General features: G+C 34.0%; 1 protein-coding gene across 1 annotated transcript in view; it reads left to right on the top strand.

The window, feature by feature from the left end:
* The window catches only part of LOC114335737 (ATPase family AAA domain-containing protein 2-like), a 97608-nt gene that overhangs the window by 33059 nt on the left and 41187 nt on the right, over nt 1-23362 (top strand). The window contains exon 6 of the mRNA XM_050653328.1: nt 4064-4208. Within this exon, the coding sequence (XP_050509285.1) occupies nt 4064-4208 (145 nt within the window). The remainder of the gene's footprint in view (nt 1-4063; nt 4209-23362) is intronic.

The following is a 23362-nucleotide window of genomic DNA, read 5'->3' as shown; positions in this document are numbered from 1 at the left end:
TCGAATCTTTAAGTTGTAGATTCTAGACATAAAAATATTAAGATTGGTCTAAAATCACTTAAATAAAATGTGGCTACTTACTGAGTTACAGGGTGTTTTTTTTTTAAATTTAAAAATGATTTTTACCAATTACTTTCAAACTGTTTGACGTATCCTTATCATACTTGGCAGAAAGTGTATGTACTATACAGTCTACTAAACAGTGATAAATAAAAGTTTCTGGCTACTGCCAGAGGCGTACGACAGGGGATAGTTAATGGTTGACCCTTCCCAAATTCTACGCCACTGAGGGAATTACTATTTTAGCGAAATTTTTCGATTCTCCAATACTTTCTATGTAAATAATATACTCTTTACTGGTAACGATTAAGTCATTAGTTTTCGAGATATTGGACGTTAAAAATGAAACGGCATAGTTATTTTGATTCATTCATTCATTCATTTTAAACTTCCAATATCTCTCAATCTGATGGCTTTATCAATACCAATAAAGTTAGTTACATACAAAGTATGGGAGAATCGAAAAATTTCGCTAAAATAGTAATTCACTCAGTGGCGTAGAATTTGGGAAGTGTCAATCATTCACTATCCCCTGTCGTACGCCTCTGGCACTAGCTAGAAACGTTTATTAATCACAATTTAGTAGGGTGTATAATAGTCACACTTTCTGCCAAGTATGATAAGGATACGTCAAATAGTTTTAAAGTACTTGGTAACAATAATTTTTAAATTTCTAAATAAAACACCCTGTAACTCAGTAAGTAGCCACATTTTATTTAAGAGATTTTAGTTAAATCTTAATATTTTTAGGTCTAGAATCTACAACTCAGAGATTCGATATTCTTAATAAAATTTAACCCTAAAAGGGCCGCTTCAGTAATGTAACTCCAAGAAAAAAAAAAGAAGAAGAAAAACGACAAAAAAATGTTGTTAATTAGTAAAAAATTCCCAGCAACCCAATTATCGAAACGACATTTCAAAATACTTAATCCCCGCGATGTTATCAAAAAAAAAATTATAAACAAATCTGAATAATTTTCAAATGCCATTTTAGGGGGGAGTTTAATTGAAATTTGAAATAATCAATACATTTATCGAAAATAAACATAAAAATAAAAATAATGACATCTTAAGCAGGTGAATATTTCTTTGGCAACAACGGCGTTTTTGCAATTTAAAATATAGTAACATTTAAAAAACAAATTCAATATCTCAAAAAATGTTAAATATTTTTGGACCAATTTTTTTTGCTTAATACTGATAACATAGCGCAACTTAGTCTGTAAAATAAGATATTTTATAGTGCTTATTTAAAACGCTAAAAATAATTCTTTGCAAATTTGTTTTTAAAATTTTATATACAATTATTTAAATAAATAGGGGGTCAAATTTAATTTAGTAAGTCTTACGTGAAAGATTTACCCTTCAACTTTGCAGAAAAAAATCCCATAGATCTTCATTAATAAGTGAATTACCTCAGCAGTTAAAAAAGTATATTTTTTGCAAAAATGACCCCTTTTTAATTTTTTAAACAATGATCCCCTTGTATGATTTGGATACTTTGTTGAAAATATCTTTTGTACCCACCTAAACTTTGATATAAAATTTGTTTTAACCTGTACGAATTTACATTTTGACTTTTTTTTATTTTATTAGGCTATTAGTAATATTTTAATATTTTCTAAATATTATTAATAATGCTATTAGGATCGAAAACTTTATCTTTTTTATTATTTATGTCTTTTATGTAATCTGAGTTTATCTTTTTTATGTCTTTTGGTTGCTTTTTCATTGGAAGGTCCCCCATAAGGCAAATTTTTTCCTCCCAAGACAAATTTCTAGATCCGCCACTACCTCTGGCCCAAAAAATCTTTAATTCTAGTCAGCAATTTCGAAATGGCAGACGGTGGATCTGTCTGACTTCTTCAGCATTCCCTATATGTACGCATCTGGTGGTGTTAGTTCTGGTGAGTGGCAACTCCCAAAATGATCGCGCAGTACTCGAAGAGACTACCTGGCAGTATGTCAGGTTGTCCCGTCCTGCTGACACCATTGTTGATTTTAAGCTTGGACCGTTGTCGTGATCTTTTCCGTATGGCCGAATATAGTACTCCGCCATAACAATTTTTTTTTGCAAAACTGATAACCATTTTGAAGCACCTAACATTATCACGACATACACATACGTTATAACGACGTTCGGAAACCACTCAGTACGATACGGCGCCTGACACATACAAATTTGAGGCATACGAATTTCTTCTTCTTCTTGTAGTGCCTATCCGTTTCGGATGTTGGCGACCATCATGGCAATCTCTACTTTGCACACTGCTGCTCTGAAAAGATTTGTAGTGGTTGTGTTGAACCACGTACGTAGATTTTTCAGCCACGAAATCCTTCGCCTTCCTGGTCCTCGCTTTCCCTCTACTTTTCCCTGTAAGACCAGTTGCAGCAGTCCATATCTTTCACTGTTCCTCATGATGTGACCGAGGTATTCGATTTTGGCTGTTTTTATTCTGATTAACAGCTCTTTTTCTTTTTGCATTCTCAGCAAAACACCCTCGTTAGTAATGTAGTCGGTATAAGATATCTTCAGGATTCGACGATAAAGCCTCAATCTCAAAAGCCTCAATTTTCTTGCAGGTGGCGTCTGTGAGAGTCCACGACTCAACTCCGTACAACAGTATAGGAAAGATATAACATCGTAGTAATCTGATTTTTATGGGTATCGACAAATCATGACATTTGAACAACTTTGACATTTTTTGAAATGCAGATCTTGCTTTCTCTATCCTACATTTGATTTCTATAGAATGGTCCCAATTTTCATTGACGTTCGTACCAAGGTAGGTATATGTTTTTACTCTTTCTATTTGTTGACCATTTACACTGATTCGTCCAAATTGCTGTTTGTTCTTAGAGATAATAATATATTTTGTTTTCTTAGTGTTTAGTGATAGTCCGTATCTCTGACTGACCTCCGCGATTCTGTTCATTAACTCCTGCAGGGCTTCAGAACTGTCAGCGAATACCACAGTGTCATCTGCGTATCTTATGTTATTGATACATTCTCCGTTAATTCGAATTCCGGCCTCAACATCATCCACTGCTTCTTGAAAGATTTCCTCAAAGTAGATGTTAAACAGCAGTGGGGATTGTATACATCCCTGACGGACCCCACGTTTGATTTTGATATCGTCGGATTCTCCTGCCTCTGTCCGGATAGAGGATGTTTGATTCCAGTACAGATTGCTGATAAATCCTTAAATCACAGGTGTTAATTCCAATATTGGTTATCTCCATCAGCTTGTCGTGCTTTACTGTATCGAACGATTTATGGTAATCAATGAAACATGCATAAATATCGCAATTTACGTCTCTACATCGTTGAAATAGCACTTGTATACTAAATAGAGGCTCTCTTGTACCCACTGCATTTCGAAAACCAAACTGTGTTCGGCTGATTTTTTCTTCGCACAGTCTATATATCCTTTGATGTATAATTTTAAGAAATAGTTTTAAAATATGGCTCATTAAGCTAATGGTTCGGAAATCACTGCAGGATGCGGACTTTGTTTTCTTTGGTAAAGCAACAAACGTCGACTTCAACCATGTTTTTGGTATTACTCCGCTTAAATATATGTCGTTAAATATTTTGGTTAGGCGTTGAGTACCGTCGGTGTTAAATAGTTTTATGAGTTCAGCATATGCATTGTCAGGTCCAGGAGCTTTGCCATCTTTTAGTTGTGATATTGCTCTTTCCACTTCATCTGATGTGATTGGTAAGTGGTCATCACATATATAGGATGGAGGTTGCTCGGATCTAGTATTATCAAAGAGTTCCTGTCTACGAATTTCAGTACTGTTTATTTTGCCGCATACCGTATATAAACTTGAGTTAGTTGAATGTGACAAAACCAGAGGGTTGTACCATACCAGAGTATGGTACCATACTGGACCAGCTGGAAGAAAAAGAGGAGGATGAACCTTTCTCTCACCTAAAAATGTCACTTTCCGAGTCTTTAAAGTTAAATTGAGACATAATGATTTTTTTATACTGTAGATTTACTTGTGGAGAAAGACGATACGCTGGAAGAATGTTGTTAATTGGAAATAATTTACAAGGATTAAATACACACATGATACCCTCTCTGCTAAAAACCATGGAACATCTTCCTACTTTTGTGTACGATTCAGGAGTGTTTAATGTAAGTACCTAGTTAATACAACACTATTTATATTAAAATGATCCACCGTTATATAAATATTATTTTTCTACACTCATACATTAAGGGGATGGGTACGTAGTTTCGGATCCAATGCTGTTTAAATGCGATTCAGTTTTTTTTCGAATCCTGAGAAATCGAATAAGTATTTTTTTTAAATTTAAACGCAGAATGAAATATTACGTTCTTACCGAGAACCAAAAGTCCCTGAAAACTTCTGTAATGTTTATTTTAATAAGTTACACGGGTGAAAACCTAAGAGAAAATGTAGTGTGATTTTTAATTTCAAATATCTCATTCAAAAGACACTTTTTATTTATTCTAAGGGACTTTCGGCGCTCGATAATAATTTAGTCTTTCATTCTGCGTTTAAATTTTTTTACACTATGTATTAGTTTTTTCAGGACTCGAAAAAAATGAACACCATGTCCGTGGTGATATTTTCCAAATCTAACATTCGCTATCTTTGTCATACAACGCACCGAGTCGAATAGAATATGGTGACAAGACAGTGACAATTTTAAATATATGACATGGCATCGGGAATATTTTGAGTTTTTAATTAAATAATATTGATAGTGTATTTGATAAATAATTGATTTAAGACGTGAACTTAAGGCTATGGGTACATAATTCGCAAATATTTTACAGCTATCCCTACCTTTTCTGTCTTTACATGGCAAATTACGTGTAGTAAAATTCACACTGGTATGGATATGTACATATTACTAGAATGTCATTCTACTTGACAATGTCATAACTAGCTTAAAGAGATGGCTTTTGAATGTTCTTGGATAACTGTTATTTTTTGTATAATTGCAAATTATTAATTCAGTTAATAAATGTGATAATTTTTTCACTAGCTATGTATTCAGTGATTGTAATAATCTGTACCTACAACAAAAACTAATACTCAATCGATAAAAGAGCAAAAGTGATTTTTTAATAATATATTGAGGTCCGGTCCTGATAGCAAGCAAATCTTACAGCTTTATATCGGTCCTGACAAATTTATAAATTCAAGTAGTTAAAAGTTGAAATATAATTTAATTTTTACATTGTTTGCAAGATAAAGTTTAAATGTGACAGTGTGTTAAAAAACCAACGATTCTGTGAGTACAAAATTGCATTATTTATATCTAACCATAAAATCAGAAGTTAAAAGGCAATATTTTATCGATTTCAATCCAAATTATCGATTATCGACAACAACTTTTTGCTGATTCAAGTAATTAGGCTGCCGTCTAATTTTGTTAAGAGGCCAGGTCCGGCTTCAGATCCGCTGTTCCAATGCATGTAAATTTTCAACGGGACGATGGCTGAACCGGAATTAGCTACTACTTCACGAAATACACCGACTACGTCACATATCTCTTACTCTCATGCATTAAACAGTTTTAAACATCCTTCAAAAGACCAATGTATCATACTTTCAACCGTACAAGGAATACAAGTTTTCGAATATGTAAAAGCTGTTGGATCAATAGTACAGCCCAAAAACGTTATTTGGGCATCCAGAATCGCAAACAACCGCATCTGCATCTACCTCTCGTCTAAATATATAGTTGACCAATTTCTTAGCTCCCACAAACATGTAATTATTGACGGCAACCAAATTGAAGTAAGAAGATTAATAACTCCTGCCCAGAGATTAATCATATCAAGTGTATGTCCTACTATACCTAATAGCATAATTGAAGATTATCTAAAAACTATGGGTATAAAATCCGTCTCCAACATGACGTTTCTACGAGTAGGCATGCAAGACCCGGAATACAGCCACGTGCTTAGCTTTAGAAGGCAAATCTTCATAAGTCCTTTAGAAAATGCATCGATTCCTGACTCATTCCTAATTTCATTCGACAATACATCATATAGAATATACATTTCCATAGACGGTTTAAACTGCTCCAGATGCAAGACGGTCGGACATCAAGATTCTGACTGTCTTTCTTTATCATCATTAAGTAGTCCAATTAATCAAACGGAAACTGACCATCCAGTGAACGTACTCAACTCTGCCAATAAAGAATATAGCCAGCCAGAAGAACAACCACGGAAAGAACACGAAGAAGGTACCCAGACATTAAAGGAACCGAAACTTAACATCACAAAAAATCACGAATTAACATCAGCCACAAACGACCAAACCACTTCCTTACAAACATACAAAGAACTACAGATTTCGTCACAACCACAAATATCCCAAGATTCAGTAATTGAAAGCGATAGAAAAATCTCTGAAGCTATTCATGTTACTAAAAGACAAATTTCCACTTCTCCCGAAATCCTTGAAAATGACCTACCTCCTCCCACTACTGAAAAACAAAAAAATAAAAAGCCTAAAACTCAAGATTCTATTCCAGATATTCTCAATGAAATTAAAGAAAAAATTGAAAATAGAATCCCTTCCTTCACACTTTCTTTTCATGAAATATGTGATTTTCTGTCAAATTCCCTTCACTCAAAACATCCTGAACTTATTGCTAAAAATTATTCAAATGAAAGCGATGAAATCAAAGAAATTCTAAACTTTATATATTCTCAAACACAAAATAAAAGTTTAAAAAACAATATTACCAGATTGAAGAAGAAACTACTTCTAAGCAGTCTTTCTTCTACTGACGAAACTGACTACGAATCAAGTTCTCAAGTATATAGTTAAAATGGCCAATCATACATTCATATTACAGTGGAACCTCAATGGTTATTTTACCCATATAGAATCCATCAAGCTTCTTATAAACGATTATCTTCCTTTAGTCATATGCATAGAAGAAACCCATTTCAAACATCAAAATGTAACATTAAAAAATTATGTTCCTTTTCTAAGAAACCGAGTTACAGATCATTCAAGCGGCGGAACAGCAATTTTCGTAAGGGATGACATAGAGTCAACCGAAATACAACTGCAAACAAACCTGGAAATAGTTGCAGTGTCAGTCACCCACAAAATGAAAATTAATATTTGCAACGTATACTTACCTCATCCTACTGATTTAGATATAACTGAACTAAGAAATGTTTTAAACCAAATTCCACACCCAAAAATAATATTAGGCGATTTTAACTGTCACAACAGTACCTGGGGAAGTAACAAAACCGACAAATGTGGTAATCTCTTAAACAATCTCATCGACAATTTAAATTTAGTGTTACTGAACACTGGCAAATCTACTAGGTTAAATTCATACAATGGTACATTTTCAGCTATAGATCTCTCTTTATGCAGTCCGTCGCTAGCTACTTTATTATACTGGGACACATTGGGGTATTTATATGATAGTGATCATTTCCCTATCACAATAAACATAGATACTAATGATATATTGACTTTTCCAATTCACCAAACATGGAAAATAAAGTCAGCTGACTGGGATTTGTATCGAACACTTATAGAAGGACAAACAAACAACTTTAATTTAACCAATACCGCAAACGAAAATCTGGAACTATTTAATAATATTATTATTTCTGCAGCAACAATCGCAGTGGGAAAAACAAAATCTAGTAAAAGGCAGCCAGTTCCTTGGTGGAATAACGAAATTGCGCAAGCACTTACTTTGTCTAAACACGCTTTCAACGTTTATAAGAAACATAAAACTATCGATAACCTTATAATTTTTAAAAATCTCAGAGCAAAAAGCAGACAATTGATCAAGAAAGGAAAACGAGATAGTTGGAAAAAGTATGTGGCTTCAATAAATCCTTCCACTCCCATAGGCGACATATGGAACAAAGTACGCAGAATAAAAGGAACAAAATACTTCCGAGGCATAGATACGCTATCATACAATAACCAAATGCATTCAAATAAGGTAGCTATTCCAGAAATACTAGCAGATATATATGAACTTAATTCTAATGATTCCAACTATAGCATATCTTTTTTAGAATATAAAAATCTAATGGAATCGTCAAATATACAAATCACCGAGAGCGACAATCCAATAAACAAACCCATAAGTCTTCAAGAATTAGAATTTTGTTTAAGCGCAAAAAATTCGACGCCAGGACCTGATGATATCCACCCTCTTTTCTTACGAAATCTTCCTCTAAATGCAAAACTAATATTAGTTGATATTTTTAATAATATTTTCATTCAGCACGACTTTCCTGATCTATGGTCGCAAGCAACTATAATTCCAATCCTTAAATATAATAAACCAAAAGACGATCCAAATTCCTATCGTCCAATCTCACTTACTTGCTGTACCTGCAAACTTTTAGAAAAAATCCTTAATTATCGTCTTAAATGGTATCTCGAAAACAATAACCTAATAAGTATCAGACAAAGTGGATTTCGTACGGGTAGATCCACTACAGACAATCTAATAACCCTTGAATCAGCTGTACATGAATCTTTTCTGCACAATCAAAAACTTATTGCCGTATTTTTGACATAAGAAAAGCTTTTGACACAACATGGAGACATCTTATACTAAAAACACTTCAAGAATGGAATGTTCAAGGGCATATGTTGTCGTTTATTAAAAATTTTCTAGAAACACGAACTTTTCGAGTTAGAGCCAATGGATTCACATCTTCCAGAAGAGTACTGCAAAATGGCACTCCACAAGGATCTACTCTAAGTCCTACACTCTTTCTGATTGCAATAAATAGTATTATACATCAAATAAAGCTGCCTGTATTTACTAGCCTATATGCAGACGACTTAATCATTTATCTAAAAACAAATAATATAACTCTGGGATCACATATATTGCAAACGGCCTTACATACAATTGAAAACTGGTCGCAAAACACGGGTTTTATATTTTCTGGCGAAAAAACACGTTATTTAATTTTTAGCAAAAGGAAAGACTATCCTAATATTCAATTAACACTTAACGGAGTTATGCTGAAGCAGTCAGAAGAAATAAATTTCTTAGGACTTTCTTTTGAACGTGACTTAAAATGGAAAAACCACGTAACGAATCTGCAACGTTCTTGCCAATCCAGAATTAACCTACTAAAAATGCTGTCAAATACCTCTTGGGGGGCTGATACAACAACTTTACTTAATCTATATAGATCATTAATAAGAAGTAAATTAGACTACGGCTGTTTATGCTACGATACTGCTAACAAAACATCTTTAAAAAAACTTGACTACATTCAAAATACGTGCTTGAGATTGGTTTTAGGTGCCACAAGAACTAGTCCAGTAAGTAGTTTACAAGTTCTGGCTAATGAACTCCCTTTAAGCCAACGAAGGCAACTTCTATCACTGAATTACGTTGCCAGAATTTCAGCAAACAAAAGCAACGTAACCTACTCAACAATATTCTACAGAACAAATATATCTTCTGATCATTACGAAAACATTGCAAGAAATATGCTACCATTTCCTGAGCGAACAAAACGTATTGGTTTTAATTTAGAACAGTTCAGTCTCACTATACCCATTCATGTAAATTTTCCTCCCTGGATGATCAAACCTCCAAAAATAGATATGTCTCTAAAAGATCTCCCTAAACATTCCACACATCCTTTCCTTATCCAGCAAGCTTTTAAAAATTTAATTTCCAAATACCCAACAACTCATCGAATCTTCACTGATGCTTCCAAATGTGATGAAGGACATGCTGCAGCTTATATCTGCGGAAACATCAAGTCTACCGTACGAATCCCAACAAATTGTTGTATATATACCGGAGAACTTACAGCAATTCACCAGGCAATGAAAAAATGTGGTTCTATCCATGAAAGCAAATTTGTGATTATCACCGATTCAATGAGCGCATTACTTGGGATAAAACAGCTATATACAACTCACGCTATTCTTCTCAAAATCAAAGAAGAATTATCTTATCTACAGAATCAACAGAAAGATATTTTCTTCATCTGGGTACCTTCCCATATGGGAATAATTGGCAACGAGGAAGTGGACTCTCTAGCAAGCAATGCAACTACCGACCAAAGTATTTCTATCACAGATCAAATAGCTTGGACTGATCACAAAGTAAATATCAAAGGTCATGTCCACAGAACGTGGCAAACTACTTGGGATCAGACTAACAACAAACTAAAAGAATGCCTAAGTCAAGTAGGAACTAAACTCATGTTACCAAGTAATAGAAAAGACCAAGTCATCATCAACCGACTCCGAATAGGACATACGTTACTAACACACAAGCGTATCTTCAACAAGGAGGCCGCTCCGATGTGTACCAATTGCAACACGCAACTGACAGTGAAACATATAATTATCGAGTATCCAGTGTACCAGAAAGAAAGGATCGCGTGTGCTCTTAGTGACAATATTAAAAGTGTACTGACTTCAAACCTAAACTCCTTATTAAATTATCTCAAAATGACTAAACAATACACCAGATTGTAAAGCATTTTTATATAATAATATGTATCTTACTGTTTGTGTATGTCCCCCCGCTAATAACCCTTAGTGGTTGATGCGGGTTTATTTGTGTGTGTGTGTGTAAGGGTTTATTTGTGTAAATAAAAAAAAAATAATAATAATATTTTGTTACTAAGAAACGCTTACAATTTTGAACATCTTTAAAAACAAAATACTTGGATCACAGAATATATCTTAATGTATTATCTACATCTATCTTCCATAAACAATACACAATAAATAACTTTTTATAAAGTTTACCTCTTAAATCAATTATTTATCAAATACACTATCAATATTATTTAATCAACAACTAAAAATATTCCCGATTCATGTCAAATAATTATTTAAAATTGTCACTGATTGTCAGTGTCTGACTGACAATATTCTATTCGACTAAGTGCGTTGTATGACAAAGATAGATTTGGAAAATATTACCACGGACATTGTGTTTATTTTTTTCGAATCCTGAAAAAACCAATAAATATGTTTGGAAAATCTAAACGCAGAATGAAAGACTAAATTATTACCGAGGGCCGAAAGTCCCTTAGAATAAATAAAAAGTTTATTTTGAATGAGATATTTGAAATTAAAAATAACACTAAATCTTCTCTTAGTTTTTCACCCCTGTAACTTATTAAAACAAACACAATATAGAAGTTCTTAGGGACTTTCGGCCCTCGCTAATAACGTAATATTTCATTATGCGTTTAAATTTTTTTAAAATACTTATTAGTTTTCTCAGGATTCGAAAAAAATGAATCCCCATTTGAATAGCATTGCAGCCGAAAAAACGTACCGATCCTCTTAATAAAAAGTTATTTATTGTTTATTATTTATGGAAGATCCAAGCAGAGAATACAGCAGGATATATTCTGTGATCCAAGTATTGTAATTGTAAGCGTTCCATAGTAACAATATATAATTAAAAAATCACTTTTTCACTCTTCCTCTTTTCTCGATTGAATATTAGTTTTTGTTGCACAGTATAGAAATTATTACAACCACTGAATACGTAGTTAGTGAAAAAAATATCATATTAATTAACTGAATTAATGATGCAATTATACAAGCAACAGTTATCCAAGAACATTCAAAAGCCATCTCTTTAAAGTTAATGATGACTTTTGTCAAGTAATGTCTACATATTCATACCAGTGAGAATTTTACGTAGTTTGCCGTGTAAAGACAGAAAAAGTAGGGATAGCGGTAAAATATTTGCACCATGCCCTTAATGTATCATTTACAATTTCAATACTTATATCATAATGACCTTCATTATGTTTTTTATTCTGATACAGATAATAAAAGTAGAATCGAGAGATGGCGTTCTGTATCGAAGATATCACATTATGTGCAATGAGCAATTTCAAGTCAAATGCATACCTACTCTTTGGCAGTTCGCAATATTTAAACAAATTGACACATTTCAGTATTAAATCATCATCCAGCCTCAAAAGTCCACTGCTGAACATAGGCCTCCTCCTCTTGTCTCCAACCCCGTCTATCCTGCGCCGCTCTCATCCAGTTTTTATTTAGCCGTCGCGTCGTCAGTCCATCTTTAACGCGGCCGACCGACGCTTCTGTTGTCTTCTCTTGGTCTCCATTCCAATAAACTCTTTGTCTATCGCCTATCTGTCATTCTGGCTATGTGTCCTGCCCATCTCCACTTTATAAACCGGGAGATATTAACAGAACTTCAACCACGATTTTCTAAGTCCTGCTCTTTGCAATACTGGAAGGTTAGAAAATGTACTTACAATTTATGGAAAAATCCACGGGTTTCCTGTGACATTTTCCTGTGAAAATTAGATTTTCCATGAGGAAAAAAATGGGGAGTTGCGATGCATTTCTGAATCCTGCCATATCTATAGAATGACAGAATACTATCAATTTTATGAAGAAATTTTTTTGGGCAGGAGGGATGCAAAAGGAAGGGAGCAGAGGCGTGCGGTCCATGGAAGCGGGGGAAGCACCGCTTCCCTATACTTCGATATAAGAAAATATATTATTAATTAATATTTAATTAACAACAAATTTTCCCTAATCTAAGTAATCTATTGTGTAGGCAATAGGATCGAAAATATTAAAAATTTATCGCATAAACGAACGCAAATAATAATATACACACAATTTAACGCATCCTATATCAAGGGTCCGTGCCTGTACGGAAACTCTTTTCAAAATCAGCGCAGTCGATTCATTCAAATGTTGGCCAGGGGTAGTTAGGGTTTAATGACCGCACCCACAAAGTCATCTTGAGTTCGCGCGAATTTTCTTACCCTGGAAGCGATTCTCTGGTCGCCTTACGGCCAGCATTTACTTAACCCGGCACCTGCCACGTGGCTTTGCAAGGCGCCAACTGCCACGTGGGGTGCTCACAGCACCCCTTAAAAATTTTTTGTGATCTACTTGTTTAAAAAACAAAATAATGTGTTGAGTAACACAAGAATATAAAAAAACATGTTTTATTGACTTATTAGCCACTAATATGTTATAAAATTTAAAAAATAAAATGAAAAAGGTGTCATAAGCAAATTAGCAAGTACCAAGTCATAATAAATGAAGTCAAGTAAAATATCTAAAAAAAATAAGATTTAGTGAGTATATAGTTTATATTAATAATTTAAATAATTTATTTCGATAAAACATGTAAATTTGACCTGTTGATCAAAAATACAAAAAAAATTTAAAACTTAAAGTGCCAGATGATGACACCCCAATTCGATTTTAGAGCTATAAGTTCACAATGACACTAAATAACCACTTCAAACACTAACACATCTATGCTATATAATATTATAGAAAGCTACTATGACGCACAGCTCCCTTACCAAACTTGAAATACCAAATATTTGATAAAAATGTGTTATGGGGTGCTGGTAGCACCCCATCTGGCAGGTGCCGGGTTAAGTCAGTCGAAATTCGTAGGGTTACGAGGTGACGTTTTTTTAGTGAGTGGACCGTCCTGTGGATTTATAAACAATATAGAAAACTGTGTTTGTATTTGTATAGTGTGTAGTTTATTAAAAAAAAGGGTTTCAAGTCGAAGTTATCAAGAGAAAGTGGACATTATTAAGTCTGGTAGGTCAAAGGAGCCCATTAATTTGGAGACAAAAGTGGAAAAATCGGCAAAGAAATTTACCAGACATTTCCATGTGGGTTTTTATGAAAAATATGAATGGTTAACTGGCTGCAAAATTGTATCAAAATTATTTTGTTGGCCCTGTATTCCTTTTAATACAAGCGAAAAAACACATTGGAACTCGGTCAGCATTACAGATTTAAATAATTTTCACAAAAGTGTAAAGCGACATGTAAATAGTAAGTGCCATTTAAGTGCTACAATTATAAAAAAAATATTCGGGGCATATCGCATTGAACATAGTTTGGACGATCATTTAAAAATAAGCCATATACTTCACAATGAAAGCGTTAAGAAAAATAGGGATGTGTTAAAACGGTTGATTGATGTAACTTGTTTCTTGGGAGAGCATGAATTAAGTTTCAGAGGTCATAATGAAATAAGTGAATCGGCCAATCGAGGAAATTATATAGACCTTGTAAATTTTTTGGCAAAATATGATGAAACCCTAAAAAATCATTTTATTAATTCCACAGTTTTCCGAGGTACAGTCAGAAAAATGAAAGAATACCCATGAACAAACATATAAAACACGCTGTATTTTCCTATCACCGCGTCACACAAAAAATTGGCTAGCGCAAGTACATGTAATAATTATTGTTACATGTACTTGCACTGGACAATTTTCTTTGTGACACGGTGACAGGAAAATACAGCGTGTTTTACATGTTCGTTCATGGGTATTCTTTCATTTTTCCGACTGTACCTCAAACAGAATCCAAAACGACTTAATTAAGTGTACTGCTGACGTTGTAATGGATCATATTAAAAATGAGATAAAAAAAGCTCCATTTGTTTCAATTGAACTTGATGAAACAACAGATGTAACCAATTTTTGTCAGTTATCCATTGTTGCGCGATATGTGGTTGATGGTATTCCTCAAGAGAGATTTTTAGAATTCGTGAACATAACTGGCGATCGGACTGCAGAGGCTATGTTTTAAATTGTGTGTGATACTATTTCTAAGCTAGAATATAATTCCAAGCTTGTCGTTCAGAGCCATGATGGTGCTGCAATAATGGCTGGTCAGTTAGCAGGTCTTCAAGGTAAAGTAAAGGAGCAGTTTAAACATGCAATTTTTGTTCACTGTTTAGCACACAGACTTAATTTGGTTTTATCTCGAGGCATGGATAATATTAAAGACGTTAAAGTTTTCTTTTCGACGCTAAGTGGCTTGGCATCCTATTTTTCAAAATCATCAAAAAGAACGCATACTTTGGATATGCACGTTAGGTTTCCAAAAGTTGCTCAGACGAGATGGAACTACAATGGACGCTTAGTGCAAACGGTGTTTCAATACCGTGATTCATTAATAGACTTTTTTCAAGACGTTTGGGATAATAAAGAAAAATGGGATGCTGAGACTGTTACTGCTGCTAAGAGGTACTTACATTGGCTTAAAGAAAATTTCGATTTCAATTTTTTGCTAAATGTTTTTGTAGAGATTTTTCCTTTTACTGATATTTTATTTGAGATTTTACAGACGAAGTCAAATGACATTGGATTTTGTATAAGACAAATAGATGAGTTTAGAAATACACTAATTAAAAAACGAGAGCAGTTCAAAAATATTTGGGAGAAAACTGTAACTATGGGGTTAGAACCTGAAAGTAAAAGAATAAAGATTGCTAATGTCGGCGATAGAGAGACCTCCTATCGACGATTATACATCGAAATTTTTGATAATATCATACAACAAATGAATTCTCGATTTCAAAATTATAACAAATTAAAATTTGTAGAATTGTGTAGTTTTAATATATCCAATTATAACTCATCAAAAATTCCCACAGAGGCATTTAATTCCCTACGATTAAATTATAGAAATTTTTTTGATGTCCCGGCTTTGAACTCTCAGTTAAGTGTCGTTTATGAAACAAGTGACATTAGTGAAAAAGAAATTCCCAGGAATTTGTTAAATTTTTTAAACACTACTGGTTTAAATAAGTCCCTGTGTGAAGTGGTCAAATTGTGTGAATTAATACTAACTATCCCAGCAACAAGTGCATCAGTTGAACGCAGTATTTCAGTGTTAAAGCTCATTAAAGTTTTACACGAAATTCAACCAGCGAAGACAGACTTTCCAAGTTAGCCCTATTATCTATTGAAAAAGAATGCATTAAACAATTGTCAGAAAATCCAAAATTTTACGACGATGTTATAGACAAATTTGCACTGGTTGATAGGAGAATAGACCTCAAATATAAATAAGTGTTAAAAGGTGCGTGTTGTGGAAATGCCTCGGAATATAATAACAACTTTAAATGGAACTCTTCTTTTTAAGTTTAAAGAAACCAAGCCCAGAGTCGAGGTCCAAGCAAGCAATACAGATCGATAAGTCACTAGAAATAGCGGGCATAGAGCGCCTCACGCTGGCCTGTATTGATCGGGGTAGGAATTCGTGTGTGAGTCCTTGTACCCAGGACTCCCACATGATAAGCACTTTGCTGATAGAGAGCCCGTATAGCGCATCAGAGTGCTATCAGGGGGGAAGTGGATAGTCTGGAGTATTGGGGCGGGGTGTAGTGACGGCCGCTTCTAGGAGTAAATCCTCCTCTCCCCAATAAATTGTATCACCCGAATGTCTTTCTCAAGGGGCGTGCAAGTCTCTCAGGCTGGGTTAAACACTATTGCTTGCTTGTTTGCTTCGTTTTACAGGTAATTTTTTATAGTTTTTGTTTTTAATCCATATAAGTTAACAAGTAGTATAATATTAGGTATATACCTACTATTTACCTATTAATTAGGTACATATTTATCACATAGTATATATTTTGATCTCGTCCCCCGTAAGAAAATAATTTTATACTCTTATTGAATCGCTTCCCCTTCCGAAAATGTCACCGCACGCCACTGTAAGGGAGTATATGGATATACGAACATGTAATGAAAATAATGAAATTTTCATAATTTTCTGAGTCCTGCCAACTTAATAAATTAAACATAATTATTTGAAAACGATCGAAAAAAATGTTGGCATGACGTCTCCTAATGTTTAACTGCACTTGTCTCTTGGCAAATTCTGTGGAAAATTTTCACCCTGGTTCCGTGATTTTCTGAGTCATAAAATAAATTTTATTTTAAAATAAATAATTTAAGTAGACTTTATTCAAAATGGCAGGATGTTTAGTTACACCTTTTTTACTAAACATAGTTAAAAAATGTGTAAGGAAATTCGTGGAAAGTTACACGATTTTGGAGTCATGCCAGATCATGAGTTACACGAGTCATGCCATTTTGGACATATCTCAAGAATGTTAATATAAAGCTATTTACAAAGAGGCAGGATGATTGTGTAGTTATTTCGTATACAAAAATAAAATTTTAAGTCAGTAAAATTATTGCAGGTTGTTATACAAACATATTCATATCACCACAATTTTCTGAGTCATGCCATGTCAGGTATGCTTAAAAAACACTAATATAAAACCATTTACAACGTGGCAGGATAACCGCAAAGATATTCAATACATCAAAATTAATTTTTATATCGTTAAAAGAATCGTACGGTATTAAATATTATTTTCCTGAGTAATGTCTCGGATTTTTATATACCTTTCAAATCTTATACCAAACTGTAACATATTTATTTTAAGCGATTAGATCATATTTGTATCTAAGTAAACGTAATAAAAGTAATAGGAAGAAAATCACTAATTTTACAATTAATTGGTCATAGTAGGGATTGTACCTATTATACAGGGTGTCCAGAAACTCTTCTAACAATCGAAGCCCGGAGATTCCTCAGATAATTTTAAGAAAATTTAACTCAATTCACCTCGTCCGAAAATGCTTCCCAAGGAAGCTAGAGCTCGTTAAAGATGGCGTATTCTAATTAGTTTTTTTAATAGCTCCAGAACACTTCTATTTAGAAAAACGAAAACTGGTACACCTATTTATCTTCCAGAGATAAATCGATTCCATCATTTGTCAATTTTTAGTACCGGTCATAGGCGTCCGTTTAGGGTAGGGAAACGGATATTTTATCCCATAACTTTTCGGTGTCTAACTTTTAAGCATTTTTGACACTGGATTATTAAACTATGGGGTATTCTTGTACTAAAAGGTACTCTTGCTTTAAGTCGGTAGGATACGCCGTGTTCTAGAAAAATTGATTTGAAAAATTTTTCGGTTTTTGAATTTGAAAAAAAAAATAAAAAAAAAACTATCTACAAAAACGAAAACTGGTACGTTTATTTCTCTCCATAGATGAATATTTTATCAATTGTAAATTTCTAGTATCGTTCATAGGTGTCCGTCTTGGGTAGATCAACGAAATGTTATAACTTGCTTTAATTTTTAAGCATTTTTGACAGTAGAGTATTAAATTATGAGGTATTCTAGTACTAAAAGTTACTCTTGCTTTTAGTCGGTAAATACACCGTTTTCTTTTTTCATTTTTTTTTCAAATTTTTCTTAAATTCAAAATACGAAAAATTCTGAAATTGATTTTTCTAGAAAACGGTGCATTCTACCGACATACAGCAAGACTACCGTTTAGTACTAGAATACCTCACAATTTAATAATAGTATGATAAGATTGATCCAAAAGATGGCATAACCCAGACATCCAAAGTGAAAGTTCTCCTTCAACACCAAATTGTTCTATATGGTCCACATAATGTTCAGAAAAAAGTCACACCATTTTGAGCGTCGGGTTTGGGGGGTGAGGGGGGGAGAAATCGGTAAATTCGTAATTTTTTGCGTTTTTCGTCAATATTTCTAAATCTATGCGGTTTAGCATGAACAACCTTCTATACAAAAATGTTCTACATTAAATTTGAAATAAAAAAGGTCCAACGCATAATCCTTCTAAAATAAACGGTTCCAAAGTTACATGTCTATTAAGCTAGAAAGACCATTTCATAAGGGAGCCATAAGACACACCCCATATTTTTTTGCTATTTTATTGCTAATTTATTACGCAAATTAAAAATTTATTGCTTCATCCCCTTCAGAGAAACAGGTGGCCATTCCAGCTTAATATTAAGCTAGAAAGGCCAACATTCATATATCCGGAACGAAAGTAGATAGAGAGTTGCTTCTGGTGGCCTATTTTATTGCTAATTAATTGCTAATTTATTACGTAAAACAAAAATTTATTGCTTCATCCCCTTCAGAGAAACAGGTGGCCATTCCAGCTTAATATTAAGCTAGAAAGGCCAACATTCATATATCCGGAACGCAAGTAGATAGAGAGTTGCTTCCGGCGGCCTATTTTATTGCTAATTAATTGCTAATTTATTACGCAAAACAAAAATTTATTGCTTCATCCCCTCCAGAGAAACAGGTGGCCATTCCAGCTTAATATTAAGCTAGAAAGGCCAACATTCATATATCCGGAACGAAAGTAGATAGAGAGTTTCTTCCGGTGGCCTATTTTATTACTAATTAATTGCTAATTTATTACGCAAAACAAAAATTTATTGTTTCAACCCCCTCAGAGAAACAGGTGGCCATTTCAGCTTAATATTAAGCTAGAATAACCAACATTCATATTTCCGGAACGAAAGTAGATATAGGTTAGCTTTCGGCGGCATATTTTATTGCTAATTAATTGCTGAAAGATTGAGTTTACAAAAATTTACAAACTCACCCCCTTCAACCCCTACCGTTATCATCATTCCCTGGAATCCACAAAAAGTGAAAATAACCAGTTTAAAGAGCTAAAACCAAGTACGTATTTTTTGCTCATTAATTACTACATGTCTAAGCCAAAAATGAATGTTTTGCTTCCTCCCCTAACGAGCCACAATGGCTACAGCGGTTTAATACTTAAGGCTGCATTACTCAACACTGCTATTTCAGGAAAGATAGCAGATAGAGGGTCGCTTCTAGCGGAATATTTAATTTTTAATTAATTGCTGAAAGATGGGTTATACCAGTATTTACAAACTCACCCCCTCCAACCCCTACCGTTATCATCGTTCCACGAATTTCACACAGCGTGAAAATAATCAGTTTAAAAACTTAAAACCAAGTAAGTATTTTTTTTCTAATTAACGGCTGCAGGTCTACGCCAAAAACTAATTTTTTGCTTCATCCCCTAACGAGAAACAATGGCTACTGCGGTTTAATTCTTAAGCTACAATACCCAACACTCCTATTTCAGGAACGAAAGCAGATAGAGGGTTGTTTCCAGCGGCATATTTTATTGCTAATTAATTTCTGAAAGATAAGGTATACAACAATTTGCAAACTCACCCCCTCCAACCCCCACCGTTGTCATCATTCCCCGGATTTCACAGAAAGTCAAAATTACTAGTTTAAAAACCTATGACCAAGTGGGTATTTTTTTCCTAAGCAACTGCTGCAGATCTACGCCAAAAACGATTGTATGGCTTCATCCCCTAACGAGCAACATTGGCTACTGCGGTTGAATACTTAAACTACAACACTCAGTTCTCCTGTTTCAGTAACGAAAGCAGATAGAGCGTCGCTTCCGGCGGCCTATTTTATTGCTAACTAATTGCTTATTTATTACGCAAATTACAAATTTATAGCTTCAACCCCTTCAGAGAAACAGGTGGCTATTCCAGCTTAATATTAAGGAACAAAAGTAGATAGAGGGAAGCGGGTATTTTTTGCTTATTAATTGCTACAGTTTTAAGCCAAAAATGAATGTTTTTCTTCATCCCCTAACGAGCCACAATGGCTACTACGGTTTAATACTTGAGGTTACAATATCCAACAGTCCTATTTCAGGAAAGAAAGCAGATAGAGGGTCGCTTCTGGCGGCACATTTTATTCTTAATTAATTTCTGAAAGGAGGAGTATACCAGAATTTGTAAACTCACCCCCTTCAACCCCTACCATTATCATCGTTTCCAGGATTTCACAAAGATTGAAAATAACCAGTTTAACGACTTAAAACCAAGTGGGTATTTTTTCTAATTAATTAACTTCTACGCAGGTCTACGCCAAAAACGAATTTTTTGCTTCATCCCCTAATGAGCAACAATAGCTACTGCGGTTTAATACTTAAGCTACAATACCCAACACTCCTATTTCAGAAACGAAAGCAGATAGAGGGTCGCTTCCAGCGGCATATTTTATTGTTAGTTAATTGCTGAAATTTGTTGTATATAACAAGTGACAAACTCACCCCCCAACCCCAATCGTTATCATTCCGCGGATTTCACAGAAAGTGAAAATTACCAGTTAAAACCCTAAGACCAAGTGGGTATTTTTTTCCTAAGTAACTGCTGCAGGTCTACCCCAAAAATGATTTTTTTGCTTCATCCCTGAAGGCCATCGCTGAAGGGCAACAATGGCTACTGCGGTTGAATACTTAAGCTACACAACCCTAGTATTTCAGGGGCGAAAGCAGATAGCTGGTCGCTTCTGGCGGCCTATTTTATTGCTATATTATGCAAAATAAAAATTTATTGAAAAAAATAAATAACCATTTTCAATTTCGAAAATGAATAACCATTTTCAATTTCGTTGCAAAACGAAAATACAGCCGAACCATATTCTAGTCCAATCAGAGAGTGCTGCAAGCACCTCTACCGGTTTCGAAACTTATTAGTCTCTCATCAAAAATTTATTGCTTCAACCCCTTCAGAGAAACAGGTGACTATTTCAGCTTAATATTATGCTAGAATAGCCAACATGCATATATCCGGAACGAAAGTAGATAGAGAGTTGCTTCCGGTGGCCTTTTTTGTTGCTAATTAATTGCTAATTTATTACGAAAAATAAAAATGTATTGCTTCAACCCCTTCAGAGAAACAGGTAGCTATTCCAGCTTAATATTAAACTAGAATAGCCAACATTCAGATTTCCGGAACAAAAGTAGATAGAGGGTAAGTATGCAACTTCCTTAAAAAAACGAATTTACTAAGAGAGTTGACCATAATTTTTGTACTTATGCGTGCTAATAATAAGCTGCGAAAGAATTTAAGCATAGGTTTCAAAAAATTAAAGCAAGTGTTGTTTATTTAATTTTAATTTATTTTATCTTTAATGTACATTAGTAATCTGGGCGCTATTTTTTTGTTTCTTTAACGAAAAATTATTTTTTTGTAAATTATCGAAGCCCATCCAAGATGTGTTTCCTCTTCGATAGGTATAGGTTATGTAGTGACTACCTCGATTTTCATTAAAATCAGACAAACTGGTTCCTCCTACACCAGTGTATCCGATAGCACCCATTAATACTAGCTGATGATCGTCGTCGTGGGGTGTTTAAATTTTTATGGAGTGTCTTTAATGGTATGGTTTTAATTTCTTCATGTTCATTATAGACTTAAAAAACCGCAACATTAAGAACTAGAATACATAAGTGGTATGTTTTCTCCATCTTCCTCTATGGGGTTGAAGCCTGGAAAATGACAGAAGTAACACAAAAAAAATCCAAGCATTCGAACTCTGGTGCTACCGTAAAATGCTCAGAATGTCCTACATGAGCCATACGACAAACGCGGAAGTCTTTCGGAGGATGAACAAGGAAACAGAGCTTATGATTATAATAAAAAAAAGGAAAATACAATGTTTTTTCATCGTAAGAAATCAAAAGTATGAACTGCTCCAACTTAACGAACATAATCTTAAGCAAAATTAATAGCAAAAGGGGACCAGGAAGAAGACGCAACTCTTGGCTTAAAAACCTACGACAATGGACGAATATGAACAGGATGGCTGCAAATAAGATAAAATGGGAAAATGTAATGGTCAAGGTCCTTAAGGATAAGGCACCTTAAGAAGAAGATAAAATATATGAGTAATTCCACATAAATTCTCTAGATTTCTGTCACCGATTGTGGATTTTTTGAAACTTAGGGGCATGCTTCTGAAACCACTTTTTGTTCGTTCTCTAGGACCTGAAAATCAAGCTTTTTTGGGAATTGAAATTGAAACTTATGTCGCAATCTGTCCGAATTATCTTTCCTATCCTTGTTTGCATTCATTAAATGCTATTTTGTAAATTGTTTGGTACAATATATCAACACTCTCGATGTAAACTTGCACGCTCAAGAAGATGGCCTTAACATAATTTGTCTAAAGTCCAAAGTAACGTTCCTATTACCTATTTTTGAAAAAGAGACAAGTGTATTTTAGCATGTTTTTAAAGCGAAGGAACATTCCTACTAGCTATTTTTGAACAAGTGTATTTTAGAATTTTTGCGTTTTTCTGTACTCCGACTATAATTTCAACACAAAAAAAGATACAAGAAATATTTCCATATGGCATAAACAGAATTTACCTAAAACCGTAAGGAACTATCCTATAAGCCATTTTTTTAATGAGAAATTAGAGTATTTTAGCATGTTTTTTTTTTCATTTTTATGCATTTATTTGTAGGTACTCTGGCCATAAATACAACGATAAAAAGTAACAGGTAGGTAATATTTTCGATGTAAAATTTTACACTGAAAACACGATACTAACAGAATTTAGCTAAAGCCTGAAGGGAGTTTCCTATAACCAATTTTGGAAGGAGAGATTAGTGGATTTTAAGATGTTTTTTAAGCTTAATTACTTTTTCTACAATCCGTTTTGATGCGCCATTTTGGTGGTGATTTAGTTTGAGATTTTTATCTGAATACAATATTAAGAACAGTAAGGGTATTCTCTTAAATTACTTTTAAGTATAAAAGTATTATTTTTAATCAATTCATCACGAGAA

This window comes from Diabrotica virgifera, chromosome 6, assembly GCF_917563875.1.
Source record: "Diabrotica virgifera virgifera chromosome 6, PGI_DIABVI_V3a".
NCBI classification, from domain to species: domain Eukaryota; kingdom Metazoa; phylum Arthropoda; class Insecta; order Coleoptera; family Chrysomelidae; genus Diabrotica; species Diabrotica virgifera.
This window is presented reverse-complemented; position numbering and strand designations above follow the sequence as displayed.